Genomic DNA, 18,989 nt, shown 5'->3' on the forward strand with positions numbered 1-18,989 from the left:
TTTAATAAAAATAAAACAGAACACAAGGCAGGATAAACGTGGAAACAAGGCAAGACAGGAAACAGGAAGTAAAACAAAAGTAAACAAACAGGACTGGATCCGGAGCATGAACAGGGGAGAAACATTAACAACTGACAAAGGTGAACAGAAAACAGGGCATTATATACATGAGGGATAATTAGGTAAATCACACACAGGTAAAAACAATAGGGAACAGCTGGTAGCGATCAGAGCAGGGAATCATGGGAAGTGTAGTCCAGGGGGAAACAGTTGACAGAGGCAAAACACAGGGCAAACAACAGAGAATCGTAATAATAATATAAAATATATAGCCAAAAACCATGGCTAAAGAGAATACAAATATACAATTAAACAGAACACGGAATCATATAATCTGTTTATACCATTTTTACCACTAAAAATAACCACATGGACTAGATGTAGTCAGTGAAGTGTTCTAAACACTGGGTGTTTATTTGCAGCAGTCACAAGCTCTCTGTTACGTTTTGGCAGGAACAGACGAAAATGATGACGAAGATGATGTGGAAACAAAGTGCAGCAGACTTAACAAAAATCAAAACAGATATCCAAAAACAATGAGTCTAGAAACAATGTGAACAAAATACAGAGCTCACCAAACTCCAATGTTAACATCTGATAAAGACTGAACCAAACAGAAGGCATTAAATACACAAACAAGGGAAACCAGATAATAAGACAACCAATGACAAAAAAAGAACTAATACAAGATAACAAGACTAATAAAGACAATGAAACAAGAACCAATGACAAGACCTGACCTAATGAAACACAGACCAATCATAACAGGACACATGACACAACAGGATGATCACATGACAAAAACAGGAACCAGGAAGATAAGACAAAATTCAAAATAAAGGACAAGACCAATAACACATGAAACCAAAATAACATGAACTGACATAACTAAAAGGAACATGGAAAAGCATGACTAGACATGTTACATACTCCCCCTCTTAAGGGCAGCTTCTGATGCCCAAAAAACAGACTAGGGCCAGATTTCTAGACAAAACCTGAATGTCCTGCTGAATTTTCAGCTACCATGGAATCACAGGCAATAATGACAGTCCAGGCAACAAAAAGGGAAATGTCCCACCAGGAGGTGACTGAACTGAGGTTGTGTATGTGGCAAAAAACATCCAGACCAGGGCTTATGTCTGGGTGAAGACTGGAAACCGGATGTACGGCATAAACCACAATGGTTTAATGATCTGAAAGGGTATGGTCCATGAGGAGGTCGAGGTAAGGAGGCAGATGAAACATGAGGTACTGGACGAGGTTGGTCAGGGGCATTTGGCAGATCAGTAAAACAGAAAAACTAAACAGACAAAGTAGCTTGAACAGGAGTGGTTTCAGGAGTCTTTTGATCAGGAGCAGACTCAGAGGGAGAAGAGTCAGGAGTCTTTAGTACAGGATCAGACATGGAGGACTTTGGGTCAGAAGGGGCCAAGACAGGGATTTTATGAGTGGTAGGTACTGGGAATTTGGAGACATGACCGGCAGAGACAGGGAACACACTGGAGATTTTAGGTGCAGGTAACTTGAACTCAGAGGGACCCTTGGACTCTGAGAATGCGGACTCCAGAGATGCTGAGGGATTAGACAGAGACTCAACAACTGCAGGCTCAGGGTCAGGGAGCTCAGGAGAGGCCACAGCAGCACAACCCTCAGGCTCATGCAGAAATGACCAGATGAGACAGATGTGGGCAGTGGAGCGGGGCCTGACGAGGCTTCTGGTGTTGCCTCTGGGAACAGGAAAGGCTCGTCAACGGCCACAGGGAAAAGGAAAGGCTCATCGTCAGCCATGGGGAACTGGACAGGCTCGTCGATGGCCACAGGGAACAGGACAGGCTCATGGTTTCATGTGTTATTGGTCTTCCTGGTTCCTGTTTTTGTCATGTGATCATACTGTTGTGTCATGTGTCCTGTTATGATTGATCTTTGGTTCATTAGTCAAGTCTTGTCATTGGTTCTTGTTTCAGTTCTTTTTTGTCATTGGTTGTCTTATTATCTGGTTTCCCTTGTTTGTGTATTTAATGCCTTCTGTTTGATTCAGTCTTTGTTAGATGTTAACGTTGTATGCTGGTGTTTGGTGTATTTTGTTCACCTTGTTTCTAGACTTTTGGATATCTGTTTTGTATTTTTGTTAAGTCTGATTAAACTGCATTTGGGTTCCATATCACCTTCGTCATAGTTTTCGTCTATTCCTGTCTTCAGCCTGCCAGAACGAAACACTCTCAAAGTAAACACAGATCATGCTGTGTTGTACTTAGTCTTGGTGATTTTTACTGGTGAACACATGTGATTCAGGTTGAGCATTGCAGAAAAGATGGCCAGCAAAGACCAGTCAAATCTGTTGGATCACAATGAATCTCTGATGTTTTGCCAACCTTAGAGGAAAGATAAACTTCCATAATTTGTGCCAGTCACAAGCTCTATTCCCCTGACCAAACACTGTTTAACCAAACTACAGCACTCCCATTTGTCAAAAGCATTAGAAACAGCCAGAAATGTGGTCAGCATTGGTTTCTTCAGCTGTGGAACTGTTCTGCTGTGCTTTATATTGATATAGAGAGGTTCTCCGACATGAAAATACCAGCATGAATTTCCTTGCTGGTTCAGGCTGGTTAGGGCTGGTCTGGTGATATATGCTGGTGACCAGCAATGCTGGTATTTTTAACAGGGCTGATTTACGTACCTTCAACGTGCCATGAGTGATGTTGTTGATGTCCATTGAGAGTACATGATCTTTGCAGCCCACGTATATTCTGTCCTGATCTTCATCCATGAAAAGGATCCTATAGTCCATGTCCCTCTCAGACAGAGTGTAGTGCTCAAAGGACTGGGTTTTCTCTAATTCTGTAATACACAAGCATGTTTATGCATTAGTTTGTGAGGTTGTGGTGTTTAATTTCAACGTTGACAAAGGCTGTTGAACCATGACCTTATTCCAACACATATACACTTAAGCTCACATATTTATAGATGAAGACCCTTCACTATACCATTGTGGCAGCGGGGGCGTGGTCAAGCATCTCTCCAGAGAGAGAGAAAGCGGTAAGGGCGCTTACACCTGAGCTAAATTATGTCTAACACCTGTCTCTAATTTCAGTAAGCACGGGGAGAGCGGCATTAAAGGGCCACACCGCCAGTAGACGCGGTGAGAGAGAGACTGGTGCAAGAAAGGCCACGACGCTGCATTCTGTTGTATTATTAGTGTATTGAACTGGAAGTGTTAGAGTAAATATTTGCCTGTAAACTAACAAGTGTGGAACTGTAAGCATCAGGGTGCATGATTAAAACTCCTACCTGAACCAGGAAATCTGCTTCTTGCCTCCTCCTTTCCACTAAGTAGTGTTACAACCATCAAGACCAAATTCATGAATATTCATTTTTTTATTAGTCTTTCACTAATGTATAGAGAAATAGAGGCCTCATTAATCCCATCCCTCCTTGTCTTTTATTCTTTTCCAACACTCTCCTAAAACCATGCCTCCTTACATTCTCCTCAATGAGAAGGTAACTCTCTCCACTCCCAATGAAAGTCAAATTTCTATTGGCCACGGCCACTTTCCTAATGCATTTCTGCTTTATATATACAGTATATATATATATATATATATATATATATATATATATATATATATATATATATATATATATAAAATTCTATTCAAATTGAGGAATTTAAATGTCATCCTCAATTCAAATAGCAATGGCACACAACAATGATATAAAAAAACATCTCAAAATTCAAATTCAACTAATTCAAAGGGTGAGGTGAGGAAGACCACACCGGGCTCAATGAAGAACGCAGACAGTAGACAGCATGTCTCACCTGACTATTATAGAATTATATTAGAGGAGAGGGTCTTGTCAAACCCATCATTCTAACTTGAGTTTAATAAAGAGAGTCGCAGAGGGGAACCGATTAAATCAGCTGGACTTCAAAGTAACTTCAGATAGCATCTCAATAAGATAGGAGTGGTGTTATTACTGCTCAACAAAGAGCTCATCAAAGCAAGACCACAATGTGCAGAGTGCAAGAGAACTAGACGGTGAGAGAGTAAGAGTTGGAGAGGGATAAAGACGTGAAGTTGCAGAAGAAACAGGAGGAAACAGATGTGGTGAATATTGAATAAAATACCTCAAATGAGAGAGCGAAAGACCTGGTTAAGTTGCAGGAGACTAATTAGAAACATGCAGCTTGTGTAACCTCAGACTGAAGTCGCAAAATCCAATTTCACCCCATTCAGCAGACATGTGCGATTAAAGTCTTTGGTTTTTTTTCAAGAAATTGGGAAAATATCCAATGCATTGTTGGTTAAACAGTCCATTTCAAAACCTCAGCTGTTTCAGACTTTATGAAGATTACAAGAGAAGACATACTGCTATGCTCAAAAGTTTATTCTAGAAGCTGTTACATTTCTTTCTCATTGACTTTCTTACCCTGTGCATGATACAAAATATTTTCCAGATATCAAATTCTATTCAATTATGAATTATTGACAGCTATATACAGTATATGTATGTGTATGTGTATCTGTATGTATATTTATGTCAGAGTAACATTTATTCAGATTTATAACTATATATTCAGGATTTTTAACTATATATTCAGATTTAAAAGTATATGTTTGGATTTAAAAGTATACTACTACTGTATATTCAGATTTTTTAACTATAAATGATTTTGTGGTTAAATAAATATGTCAGAAAAGATTAAGTACTTTCTACACTGAATAAATTAGTTTAAACATGAACTTGAAATTATTAAGTAAATTATACATTTGAACTCAATTCAAAACATTAATACTCCAGCGTATAAGTAAATATTATTTATGACTGTTTGTTATCCTTACAATGTGTCATCGTGTATCAATAAGTAGAAAACCTTGTTAAATTTATTTGCTAATTTGAGTAAATTTATCTGGTCAGTAAAATAAGTCAATTTTACTTAACTTTAAAGTGTTAAGTTAAAGTGTATAAATTCAGAATTTCTACTTATATATTCAGATTTTTACATATATATTCAGGATTTAAAAGTATATTTTCAAATTTTTTAACATCTCTATTTATATTTAAAACTAAATATTCAAATTTGTAACAATATATTCAGGATTAACTATCACTACAGTACTGTGCAAAAGTCTTAGGCACATACAGAAAGATGTTTCACAAAAACTTAAGATGGTTATTTATATCTTTAGCTTTAGTGTGTCAATATGAAATATAGAAAAAATAACATACCTTTTGCAAATAGAATTTAATAGAATAGAAGAACAGGGAGCCCTGCAACAGATGGCATGGCCCTCACAGAGCCCCCCACTGAACACAGAGTCAGTCTGGGATTACATAAAGAGACAGAAGCAATTGAGACTAAATAGATAGAAGAACTGTGGCGAATTCTCCAAGAAGCTTGGAACATCCTATCTGTCAACAACCAAGAAAAACTGTGTCTACTGTAAGAAAATTGGTGCTGTTTTCAAGGCAAAGGTGGTCACATCAAATATGATTTATCTTTTTTAGGTTTACTGGACTTTGTATGATGTTAATTGATAAATGAAAACTACTTGTGGCATTATTTTGAAGACATCCTCACTATGCAACATTTTTCAGAAGTATATACAGTATATATAAACTTATGCACAATACTGTATACATAACTATATATATATACACACACACACACACACACACACACACACACTATATATATATATATATATATAAAGTTATGTATACAGTACTGTGCAAAAGTTTATATATACTGTATATATATATAGTCATATAGTCATCCATTTAAAAATAAATAAAGCCTTTAATTAACAATTTTTGTTTTGTAAAGAACTTCATACATAGTAGTAGGTACAATTTTTTGTCTACAAAACTAATTTTAAGCATTTAAGGCTTTAAAGATCATGAAAAACGTAGGTTACACAGGCTTAGCTTTGGTTTGAGGGGTTAAAAATGTATTATCCCTAAATGCTAATTTTTTTGTACCATTGTTAAACCTGACTGTATTATTTGCTGTCTTTCTAAAAGAAATCCTAATGGGAATGTGTAGCAGCATTTGTGTACTGCATGTGGGGAGGTAAGATACAGCACAGCAGGAACCAGTCACATGACCTTCACACCCCATGGATAAACAGACACGTTACCTCTCTCGGGAGGATTCTGTGGTGTTTGGTGTCTGCCTGTCCTGACCCTTAAGCTCTAGTAACATGAATCATGCCTAGAGATTTGTTACAGACACATATCAAAAGTCAACACTACCAACTGTCAGGTGCTACCACACCTGCTAATAATGCAATTAAGAAAAATAATGTGGTTTATGTCATATTTGGGTTTTCACAAAGAAATACAAGAAAGAGACCATTTAATTTGCTCTAAATGTAAAACAATGCTTAATTTAGGGTTATTTCTTAGTGAGGGCAAACAGAGAAGCATGGAGATTAAAAGTTACTGTCGCATAAAGGTGTTGGCAAAACTAAGCAATTATTTAATTTAGCTGAATTACAAATCCTACACTGAGACTGAGTTGTTTTGGTTAGTTGAATGACGCTTATGCAATATGTGCAAATTGTGGCACAGATTTCCAATTTAGTTGAGATCAAGGCTTTGATAGGGTCAGTTCAGGACGTTCATCTTTTTGTTCATGAGCACTGCCGTGTTAATTTGGCCTTTTGTTTGGGATCATGAACTTTCTCCCAAGCTGAATGGAGTATACCAAATTAAAATACTGTGTGATTTTAAAATATGGCATGAAAACCATGGGAGATTTAACAGATGAGTGACTTGTTTGGCTCTGAAGCATGTATACAACATGTGATATTGGTGTATCTCAATCAGGATTACATGATAGCTCAAGTGAATGTTATCAGACAAACACATCTGGCACTCAACATTCATCTTTATTAAGAACAGAATGGAAAACCACATAAGCATATCTGTAAAGGTAAACCACTATTTAAATAATGCTATCAATCAAAAACATCATCTAGGCCAATCATGACAACTGTCAAGAGACTACTGATGAGGGATTCTGAGCTATGAGTAAAGTGTGGATAACAGATGGTGAATGCATGTTATGATACACCATGGAAAGTTGGCACACATCAACATAGTGAAGGCAAAACTTTTTACAACAGCTCCCAGTAACGACATCTAAGAGAACTCAGGGTTCTTATGCTTCAAGCAATCAAACTCACATTCAACAATCAAAAGCTGCACACATGATGGAATATGAATCAACGTCAAGCAAATGAAAACCATATTCCACAACGTCAAGCCTGATATGTAACTCTAAACCCAAGGCTAAATCATGTCAAGAGGGCTTTTGATAATGAATACATTTTGTTTGTGATATTCCCCAACATATTAGTATTAGTATTAGTAATGGGCTTGACCACATTCTTGCATAGTTAGATCAGGAAGATCGACCCAGAGATGTCCGTCACACACCCTTGTAGGATTGGTCCTGGAGGAGATATTCAGAAGGGGTAAAGTAGCCAAAAACAGTACTCAAATAAAAGTACAATTACTTGGAGAAAAAAAATTACTCAAGTAGAAGTAAAAGTAATGATGTTAATAATTACTTGAGTAAAAGTAAAAAGGTATCAAATTAACTAGTTACTTTCATATGTAACATAATGGACGTTTAACCGCCAATATTCCATTACATAATACACATTTAACATGTATTACAGAATAATAATATTAATAACAATTTAATAATAATAATTATTATTATTATTATTGGAAATTCTTTCATCATTCTCCCTCATGTTGTTCAAAACCTGTATGACTTTCTTTCTTCAATGCAACACAAATGTCAGACAGAAAGTTAGCCTTGTAGACACCATTTACTTTCACTGCATGTTTTTTCCTTCATATCTTAAAAGGGAATGGTGACTAAGACTGTCACTCCCTAACATTTGGTCTAACAGCTTTTAGGTTCCACAAAATACAGAAAGTCACATGGGTTTGGAACAAAATGAGGGTGGGGAAATGATGACAGAACATTAATTTATGGCTGAACTATCACTTTAAGGATGCTTGTCAGATTTGGATGAATTTGTCCATTAGAAGTGAAGTTTGAAAACCAGTTTCTGGTAATTATTACAGTGGAAAATGTGAACAATACTCTGCAGGCCCAATCATATATAATGCTGAAGAAAAAGAAGCAAGATCATGCTTTTATTATACCTCTGCTATTTCACAGCGTTTAAAAGTCTTGAATGGATTCTTAGTCCAGTTACAGTATTTTCAGTGTAGAAATAATTTAGATCTTTAATTATGTACAGTAAGTGTAAACTTTATCTTATCTCTGTATTTGGAAGCGTGTTAGGCTTATTTCATTTCAGAGCTTGTTCTCTGTTGTCCATGAGAAAAACGTGTCACATCTGTTGCTGTGCACGTGCAGAGAAGCGCTCCAGTAAACACGCACACGATCAGCATAGCAAAAGCCATTTACACTTAACGCGGATGTTTACATGGATTTATACAGTAGGCACTGATATAAAAGTGTATACTTATAAACTGATGTCATAAGAGCCCATAGTTACGGAATCACCCTAAAAATGACAGAGAATCTCACGTTATCACAATCGCCAAAACTCACCGCAATGAGTTTTCTTAAGTTGGAACTGCAATTCTAATCTTGAAATATCTGCTTGTCTTGGTGTAAAATGAAGGCATTGTGTGATGAAAGAAAGTGTTTGTTTTGAGCGCTTGCTGCTACCCACTATTAAACCTACTTTTAAAAGTACATTTTCTCCAAAAATGTACTCAAGTAAATGTAATGGAGTAAATGTAGCATGTTACTACCCACCTCTGGAGACATTGTGGGTGGTGCTTTGAAGATGTATTGTGACATTGGGGACACAGGGTAGTGCTGATGTGATTGCCCAGTGGGGTGCTCTTTAAACTGACAATGGCCTGGCTTTTTTTTTTTTTTTTTTTTTTATCACACATTATACGTTTGCACATATACAGTTAAATTATTTTTTTTTCACATATCCCAGCTAAGCTGGGGTCAGAGTGCAGGGTCAGCCATGATACAGTGCCCCTGGAGCAGATAGGGTCAAGGGCCTTGCTCAAGGGCCCAACAGTGGCCTTAACCGCTGAGCCACCACTGCCCCCGCTTTCGGGAAGGGTCGTGTTGCTGAGTAGTGATGGGAACATTTTCTTCAAAACTGTTATGTCTAGGCCTCTTCCTGAGCTCCTCAATGAGTTGAAATGTGATTTATGTGGATAAGAGTTGCTTGTGAGCTAGTGAAGTCAAAATCAAACAGTAATCGTGGTCTGCCGGAAAGAACCATTGATTCTCATTATGCTACAATTTGTCACTCTTCAAATCAACATGGATAGGAACAGAGCTCTTCAATTGCGAACAGCAGGTAGCAATAGCAACCCGAAACAAATATTCTGGGAATATTAGTTTTGGTTCCCAGACCAGAACTTTAAGTCTCTCTTTTGGTTAACAAGTGTAACATTAGCCAGCTGGTACGTGATAGCTGTGCAGTGTGTAAACCTCACTCTCCTGGCCTTAAGGCTAGAGGCCATGGGTTTTCTAGCCTCCTTGCTAGCATGTCTGACTCCCGTGCCAGGGATCGCTGGTTCGAATCTCTCCCTGGGCGGGTCGAGTAGGACCAGTGACACTGGTGCCGTGATCCGGAATCTGTGCAATCGTGAACTTTCAGTTGTCAAAGAATTTCCCCCTTGCGGATTTCACGTGGAGTTCATTTGTGAACTTTGACAAATAGGAAATAACTTTGCTTGGTTTGGCAGTGACCTATATATGGGTGGTGTTTAATAAACAGCTACACTGAATATTCACATTGGACGAGGATATCATTTTTACGACAAGTTTCTTTTTAACTTCACTTTCCTTAGTAAGGTATAAAGTGAAGCTCAATGTTTGCCTACGCCTTCTTTGCCTGCAAAATTTTGCCTAGCAAAGGTAAATGTGACTGTGCCTTTACCCTCTAAATTACTTTCTGCAACCAAACTGCAACATTTACGTCTACAAGCCGTCTTCTGTTGATCTATTATACGTTCTTGATAAGTTTTTATAGGTTGTCACACTAAAATCTCCTTGCATCATTCTCCAAATGTATGGTTATAAAAAATAAAACCCAAAAAAGAAAGTCCCTAGTACATTGGTTCCCAAAAAATAACCAAATGGAAACCATATATTATTGTTAGCTGAACATTTTGTGTTTGCTGGGAATATACTTATGGATGGTATGGAAGGTAAGGTATTGCATTATAAAGATAAATGTTAAAAAATAGTTTCAAAGAGTACAGCTATTAGACTTTAGTGTCAAATGTATATGCAATTTTCTTCTGTCATGACCATGTAAACTACAGTAGGTAACTTTGCCAGTTTTACATTTGGCCCACAAATTCTCAATATTTGGTTACATCCTTGGGTGACACATAACCAGAAGTTAATTCACTTAGAAAAGTAGTCCCACCACAAAAAAGGATGATTTAAATATCTATTTTTGTACAGAAGAATTAACATAAGCACTTTAACAAAAAATGTTTTACCAATTCTGCTTTTAAACCCTCGGAAAATGCCTTGCCTAATTGACTTCCATTTTAAGTGCAATAGTTTGTTTTTGCGTCAATCAAAATTATTTTCTGTTGTAATTGACATCATGGCACCGATATTGTCAATAGAGCTGAACTTGTCTTAAACCCAGAAACATTCCTTTAACACAGTGCAGTAACTGAGAAAGAAGGCTATTCCATTAGTAATTAGTAAAGTGTGCTTTACAGTTGATCTTTTGGCAGGATTTTGAGATTACTTTAACATGAGCAAGCTCTGAGCATCCATCCATGCGATGAACTAAGAACTTCATTTATGCTAGTTGGTTTAAGAGGAGTCAGTAGCATTTCTCTCTCTCGTCCTTTCTCTCATTCCACTCACGCCATTTTTGTTTTCACTTATACAGAGCAGTGGAGCAGAACTGGAACAAGGCTCTTTTGTGTTGCCAAGAAACTTCTAAAACATCCATTATTAAACAGTAAGAGATGGTTACGGGTCTCAATCTGTTCAGAGGAGACCACCAAGACATGCAAAACCGCACATCTGTTTTAACACAAAAGATGAAAATCCATACTACACTTTTGTGGCACAAGGTTATTATGAGATTAGGAAAGTGCTAGTAGGGTTTAAGAGTTTATTGAGTACACATTCACCCTGACACAGATCAAATAATCCATATTTTTCACTCGTCTACCAGCTTAGAGATGTCAATAATGGATTCGCTTTGTCCATATTAGCTTTGGAAAGCTCAATGAGAAAAATTGATGGGTGCTCAAACAGAGGCAAATAAGTGGTTTCGTCATAGGAAATGGGCCTTGCCTGTTGTGCCATTCTGTGATTAATATGCAGAAAAGATTGATTAGATCTTAGCCACAGAGCAATCTGTGGTACACTACTGTACCTAAACTATACAAATTTTACTCAAATAAAAGGATATGATGATGGCTGGTTCTGTGGAATAGTGGGAAACACATTTCTGATTACCTTATTTGGGATTTAAAAAGTACCAGTACTAAGGTACCAAGTCAATATTAAAATAAAAATGATGGGGAAAAAAATGATACCAGTCTTTCTACAGTATCGGTAGTACAGAGTACAATGTCTATAGAATCTTTTTATGCAAATTTTGGGATATCGAATAAAAATGAATGGAAACACCAAGATGCCAATAATATTTCAAAATATGCATAACAAATTCATATACACACTTGAGGTGGATAATTTTTTATTCTTCAACTTTTTATTATCTAAACTGCGATGGAAGCCCATTTACCAAAAAATGTCCTATATGTACAGGGTGCACCCCTGCTCTTATCTTAAAAATGCATAGTTTTTGCACAATTTTTGCTTACTTCTACGACTTTTTGTCCCAAACACATATGTGAACTTTATTTGCATCAATTGCACAAAATAAAGTGGCACCATCTGGCGATACAAATGGGCAGTAATAATAGACACATTAGTTTCACACAGAAATAATCAAAAACTTCTCAAATTCATCATTGTAAGCAACAACTTGCTACAAATAAATAAGTATATAATTTATCTAAGTTTTCAATGGCAGCAAACTTTGGTGCTTCTCTTTCGCCATGTGACCCCATTTTCTTTTGACCACCCTGTACATCAACAAGTCATGTGACTGAATAATTCACTTATAACTTGACAAACCAGTGGACCAATATCTTCGCATAGTATCTCAAATGTGGCCGTGGCATTCTGAAAAGCCAGAGCTGCCAATCGCTAGCAATAGCTAGCAATCGCTAGTTTTGTCTGCATGCTCTGAACCTCAATCAAATTATTACATTTAATAAAAGATGGCCATTTTGTTCTCTTAAACACATGGGATGGAAATGCTCAAATGTAGATGTAAGAGCAACACATTTTACCTTAGTAAGGTGATAAAGACTGTTTCCAATCAGGTTATCAGGTTTAGTTAAGCCTCTTTAATCCTTTTAGCCTTGTTAGAACATGTTAGCTATTGGTGAAGTAAAAAAAAAAAAAAAAACAGACTCAGCTGTGTTTTTTTTTACAAGAGCAATGAGTGAAGCTGAATTGATAAGGGAGTCATGATGCCAGAAGTCTGTTGTAGGTTGCTCTCTAATGTCCCTCTGAATTGTTGCATGCGCCACTGTCATGGCTGCCAATGCTTTAACCAGAGCTTGAAATCAACAGCAGATATGGTATCAGCTTTGTTTCAGATTAGGATCGTTACAACTGATTCCAGAACTGAGCTCAGTTTTGCTGTGTAATTGGAAAGTCAATTAAAGAGATTGTATCAATTGGGAACACTACCCATGTTTATGCACTCCAACTAAAGGACAAACTAACAGTTTCTAAATAGAAAAGTGTATGGTGCGCACCCCTGCAAAACTTGCAGCCTTGATGCTAAGGTGTTTTGGGATGGTTTTCAACACGTTGCTATGTGGTTGCTATGGTGTTCTAGGTGGTTGCTAAGGTGTTGCTAGGGCATTGTTGAGTGGTTGCTTAATGGCCCAAGGCCCTAAGTCTCAATGATATTCTGGTCTCTAGATATGTCTCGAGACCCTCCTTCAATGTAAATTGGATCGATTAGAAAAGTGATAGCACACCTTACTTAATGTTATTTGCATTGCTTATCAACTGGCCTACCATTCATGATCTTGACTTGTTGACTAATTGTGTCACAAAGAATGTCAAAGAATTATCAGGACTATAACACAAACAACACCATGTGGCCAGCTGAATGCTTAGACCAACTAAGAGTTACTAATTGCAGTTTAAAACTCGTGCAAATGTTTTCTAGGCTCTATTAAATTTGCATTGCTGGCCTAAACTCCAATTACAGCCCAGCTTTTGTTTACTTGTCCCTCATTGACTAAACATCAATAGCTTGTATGAATAAATTAACTGTATGCAAATATAATGGCCATATCCCATTCATCCAGAATGCTATTGTCGCCAGTGTTGCTCAGGGAAACGAGTGGGCGGAGTCCATTTCAATAAATATTTAAAAAGGAGCTTAAGACACAGAGAATTCCCATTCTTTATGAAGATGGAGTGCTCTCTGCCTTTAAAACCCGACTTTAAACCCCCAGCCTCTTTTGTTTAGAAAATAACACGGTTCTTTGGTTTGGTTCTGCATGGTTACACTCACATAATGCGATGTGTAAGTGATTTCACACATACTGTTAGCCTCAAAGCCTCTGTCCAGGCAACCTAATGCGTCATCCTCATTAACGTTCACAATATCTTGGGTCCTGGTTCAGTGAGACAATCTATCATGATGCAAGATGGAGGCTGCCAGTGATTGGTGCTTGCTAATGCACTATTACTTTTGCTCGTACTTAGTTTTATGGATTAAAGCTTTGATGCATGTCTCATCTTGTACCATTTGTGCTATGGACATGAAGTATCATGCGACTTGCTGAAGAGTGGTGTGCTATACTGGACCGGGTGGACAATAGGGGTGTAAAAATCCCATAGACTTACATTGAAGGAGGGAGTCATATCTTGGGACCAGAATATCATAAAAATAAGGCAAAATGAAATTAATATGTAATACAAGATAGTTTGTCAAGGATGCTTGTCAGATTTGGACGAATTTGTCCATTAGAAGTGAAGTTTGAAAACCAGTTTCTGGTAATTATTACAGTGGAAAATGTGAACAATACTCTGCAGGCCCAATCATATATAATGTCAAGAAAAACCTTTGATGTTGGCTTGACATTACAGTAAGACATACAGCAGGATGGATGGATGGGTGGATGGAAAGTTGATAGATGATAAAACAAGTGAGAGAGAGCAACTTTAAAAGCAAATTTAGAGGCCGTGTGTGGGTTTGTTTACATTTGAAATTTTGACAGTTGGAGTTTAAATTTAAGAACATTCCGTTTGCTTGTTTGAACATTCCATCAATGTAAGTTTTGGGTAATTTTCCCATTTTTGATAGCCCTCCACAGGAAAAATCTAAGTCCAATCAGTTAGAAAAGAAATAGCACACTTTCAGAAAAGTCTGAAAATACACCATATGGACAAAAGTATTGGGACACCTACACATTACACCTACAGGAGCTTTTATAACATCCCATTCTAAATCCATAGGCATTAATATCGAGTTGGTCCCCCCCTTTGCAGCTATAACAGCTTCCACTCTTCTGGGAAGGCTTTCAACAAGACTTTGGTGTGTGTCTGTTGGAATTTTTGCCCATTCTTCCAGAAGAGCATTTGTGAGGTCAGACACTGATGTTGGATGAGATGGCCTGGCTCGCAATCTCCGTTCTATTTCATCCCAAAGGTGTTCGATAGGGTTGAGGTCAGGGCTCTGTACGGGCCAGTCAAGTTCTTCCACACCAAACTCATCCAACCATGCCTTTATGGACCTTGCTTTGTGCACTGGGGCACAGTCATGCTGGAACAGAAAACAGCCTTCCCCAAACTGTTTCCACACAGTTGGAAACATAGAATTTTCCAAAATGTCTTGGTAAGCTGAGGCATTAACATTTCCCTTCAGTGGAACTAAGGGGCTTAGGCCAACCCTAGAAAAACAACCCCATAGTATTATTCCTCCTCCACCAAACTTTACAGTTGGCACAATACAGTCAAGCAGGAAACGTTATCCTGGCATTTGCCAAACCCAGACTCGTCCATCAGACTGCCAGATAGAGAAGCGTGATTCTTCACTCCACAGAACACGTTTCCACTGCTCCAGAGTCCAGTGGCGGCGTGCTTTACACCACTCCATCCGAGGTTTGGCATTGTGCTTGGTGATGTAAGGCTTGCATACAGCTGCTCGACCATGGAAACCCATGCCATGAAGCTACCGGCGCACAGTTTTTGTGCTGATGTTAATGCCAGAGGAGGTTTGGAACTCTGCAGTTATCGAGTCAGCAGAGTGTTGCCGACTTTTACACACTATGCACCTCAGCACTCAGCGACCCCGCTCTGTAACTTTACGTGGTCTGCCACTTCGTGGCTGAGTTGCTGTGGTTCCTAAACACTTCCACTTTGCAATAATACCACTTACAGTTGATCGTGGAATATCTAGGAGGGAAGAAATTTCACGAACTGACTTGTTGTAACGGTGGCATCCTATTACAGTAACATGCTCGAATTCAGTGAGCTCTTTAGAACGACCCATTCTTTCACAAATGTTTGTAAAGGCAGACTGCATGGCTAGGTGCTTGATTTTATACACCTGTGGCAATGGGACTGAATGAAACACATGAATTCAATGATTAAGAGGTGTGGCCCAATACTTTTGTCCATATAGGACTGGACAAATCCCTCCACAGGAAAACTGTAAGTCCAATCAGTTAGAAAAGGAATAGCACACATAGTCAGAACAGTCTGAAAATATGTGCCAAGTATGGAGGATGTAGCTTGAAAGCTATAGGTGGAGTTACAATTGATATTTTTGGTATTTGTTTAGGGAACCAAGTCTGTACAATAACAGTATTTTGGCTTTGTCAAGCCAACATAAATATGCATTAAAAATATTATTATAATATGGCTAATACTAATATAATAATATATAGAAGGTCCATGTGTTAGGCTGGTAAACTACTCCTTTGCTATGTTTTAAGTATTTTCTTAATTTTACTATTCAGCCAATGTCATATTAATCATTTTGCATATTGTTGGGCCTAATTCAGTTCATGGTTATATTAATACATTTCAGTGTTTGATTATAAGGACATTTTTGGTCACTTTTGTACAATAAACAATGCTTGAACTCTGTTTGGAATTTATGTGCCATGTAAAATATAGGTCCTAAAGTAAAACCAGTTGAGAACCACAGTCAAAAAGACTTGGGGGTGGGGCTATTTTGACCAGTGCTTTAGTAACCACCCAAAACACCTAGCAAGGCATTAACAACCACTCAGAAAACCTTAACAACTGCATAGCAACACCATGGCAATCACCCAGAATATTCCAGAACCATGGCAAGTGTTGCAGGGACAAAAATTCAATCAAAAATCAAATTTTCTTCAAAAATGATAAAATCTAGTTTAATTTATCAGCCTGATCTCACATAAAAATCAGCAAGTTTGTGCCGATTTTTCTTTAGCCAGAATCAGTATACGTTGACCGAATTTGAAAACACTGCCTCCAGAGGCTAAAGCGGTAAGTGTTTCAGAGCATATAACAAGTGCGACATCCATTTATATCCAGGAGAGTTCACCAGAAGCCAGTTGTAAAAAGAATTGTTTTCAGCTGAACAGGATAAAAAACAGTGAAGAGAAATACTTATTTAATCTACCCCCCAACCAAAACACAAATCTAACCCTAACCATTAGTAGAGACAAAATGCAATGTTAGGGACAAAAATGCAACCTTCTTATCATGCTCCTGATTGTTTATACAAATGCGATTTCTTCCTTGTTTGATTGGGGATTGAACTGTGGTCTTCTATACAACTGACGCAACGCACTACCAGTCAAGCCACGAGGGAAAGTAATTGTGGTTGAGCCGTTCCAAATATGTCCGATGGGAGATAGGACATGTCAGTGAGTTGACATACTGTTGCTGATCCTAGGGTAACGGAACTTTCGGAAACAGTATGCCAACTTCCCGTGTGATCATGTTGGATTTATGGGGATCAGGTGAACACAGAAAGCAGGTTTGGTTGTGGAGAATAAGTCCCGGCAAACCAGGCTACAGGGTAACATGCGACAGAGACGTCAGACAGTCTGTCCTCTTGACATTACACACATTCCTCTGGTCTCTAGAATACACATACACACACAAATACACATGCACACTTATTCTAAAAGCATTTATAAATACTGACAGAGGAGATGAAGTCCTGAATACATTGCATTTCAAACTGACAGCACTGTTAGCAACTGACTGTGTCAGTTAGCATTAGTGGTCCCTCCGTTTTGCCTCCAAATTCCTTTACATGACCTGTCCTCTGGGGCTAGCTTTTTCTGCTACACTGTTTCCAAATATGGTTGTCTTGAACATGTTGGAAGAAAAACATTTTTAGTGCTCTAGGATTATTTCTATGGTTGTGTTCCAATTTAATAGCTATACTATGCACTAAAAATATGTACTTCACTAGTAATGGGAAAGTCAGCACTTTTATGCTTGACAGTGCGCCAAATTGGGACACAACCACATCTTGATACCACAGACACTTTTGTTGCACACTGATTGCATTTGCATGTAAGTGTTAGTATCTCGCAGCTTCAGCATCACATTTCTTAATTTGTGCCCCTTTCACATAGACAGTGCTGCATGCAGCCCATTTTTTTGAGATGGCAGGTACATTGGCCAGTGACGCACACAGACGCATGCATCGAATGCGTCCATATACGCTCGCGGTCAAAAGAGTACACTTTGAAAGGCTGAGCGCTTAATCGTGTACGAGATGGAATGGCACGTAGGAAAACTGAGCTGTAAAGCAGAGTCTTTACTTTAATTTCACATATGAGATTGTAGTGTTCAGCAGACAGCAAGCATGAAATTCAGAAAGTTATCTGCTAGGAAAATAAGTGCAGAAATACGCTTTAACATTTAATGGTAATATTATTTATACTTCAGTTGGATCCCACAACAAATAGCAAAATACTAGCACAGAGCTCAGAGCAGTAGAACCTTTAGCAGCAATAAAGTTTATCAGCACTCTCAGAACTTTGGAACTGGTTCAGTTACAGTGCTGTGTTTCTCTGGCACTCTACAGGGTTCCCCACAGGAGCTGAAATTTTACACGCTAAGCTACCCATCATGCTAATAGCTCCCATGCCCCAATTAGCACGCAGCCTCATCTTCACCTGTCACAGATCCCCTTGGGCCCCCCGTGACCTTTCACCTTAACACAAGGCACCCCTCGCTTATACATAAACACACACATGCAAGGTGCAGAACACTGACTAACTTAAAACTGTGACAATAGAAAGTCTTATGAAATTTAACTCAGCTTAACTACAGACAGAGAAATATGTTTAAAATCACACTTTATTGTTTTTTTAATTATGTATTTTTGATTTTGGAAGCCTTTCTTCCATAACCAAACAGATCAAAAAGACGTTGAGAGTCAAAGAAATGTAAATGTAGTGCTACTCTAGTAAACTTCATTTTGGAGTTTCACGGGTAATACGAAACATATGCAGGCTACAGAAAGCCTTACACAAAAGTACTGCGGTGGTACCATGGTACAGTGATGGTATCAGATACTGTATATATATATCATGGTACTGATTAATTACCATATTCATATACTATGGTATTTATAAGGTAGTCCAAGGAACTTCAAAGAATACAATGGCAAGTATGTGAACCTTTTGGAATTATCTGCATCTACATTTGTCTTAAAATCTGGTTTGATCTTCATCTAAGCTACAACAATGGAAAAGAAAAAAAAAACAATCTACACACAAATTATTGTATTGTTCTTGTACATATTTAA

At 38.0% G+C, this 18,989-nt stretch overlaps 1 protein-coding gene and 1 long non-coding RNA gene across 2 annotated transcripts in view; both read right to left on the reverse strand.

Annotated features, from left to right (window-relative positions):
• Positions 1–18,989, reverse strand: part of LOC127435439 (uncharacterized) — a 183,066-nt gene that overhangs the window by 106,025 nt on the left and 58,052 nt on the right. The gene's annotated exons all lie outside the window — the stretch shown is intronic.
• LOC127435409 (semaphorin-3C-like) overlaps positions 1–18,989 on the reverse strand; it is an 83,845-nt gene that overhangs the window by 45,571 nt on the left and 19,285 nt on the right. Inside the window, exon 3 of the mRNA XM_051688873.1 lies at positions 2,741–2,901. Coding sequence (XP_051544833.1) covers positions 2,741–2,901 — 161 coding nt within the window. The remainder of the gene's footprint in view (positions 1–2,740; positions 2,902–18,989) is intronic.

The sequence above is a fragment of the Myxocyprinus asiaticus genome, chromosome 45 (assembly GCF_019703515.2).
Source record: "Myxocyprinus asiaticus isolate MX2 ecotype Aquarium Trade chromosome 45, UBuf_Myxa_2, whole genome shotgun sequence".
Lineage (NCBI taxonomy): Eukaryota > Metazoa > Chordata > Actinopteri > Cypriniformes > Catostomidae > Myxocyprinus > Myxocyprinus asiaticus.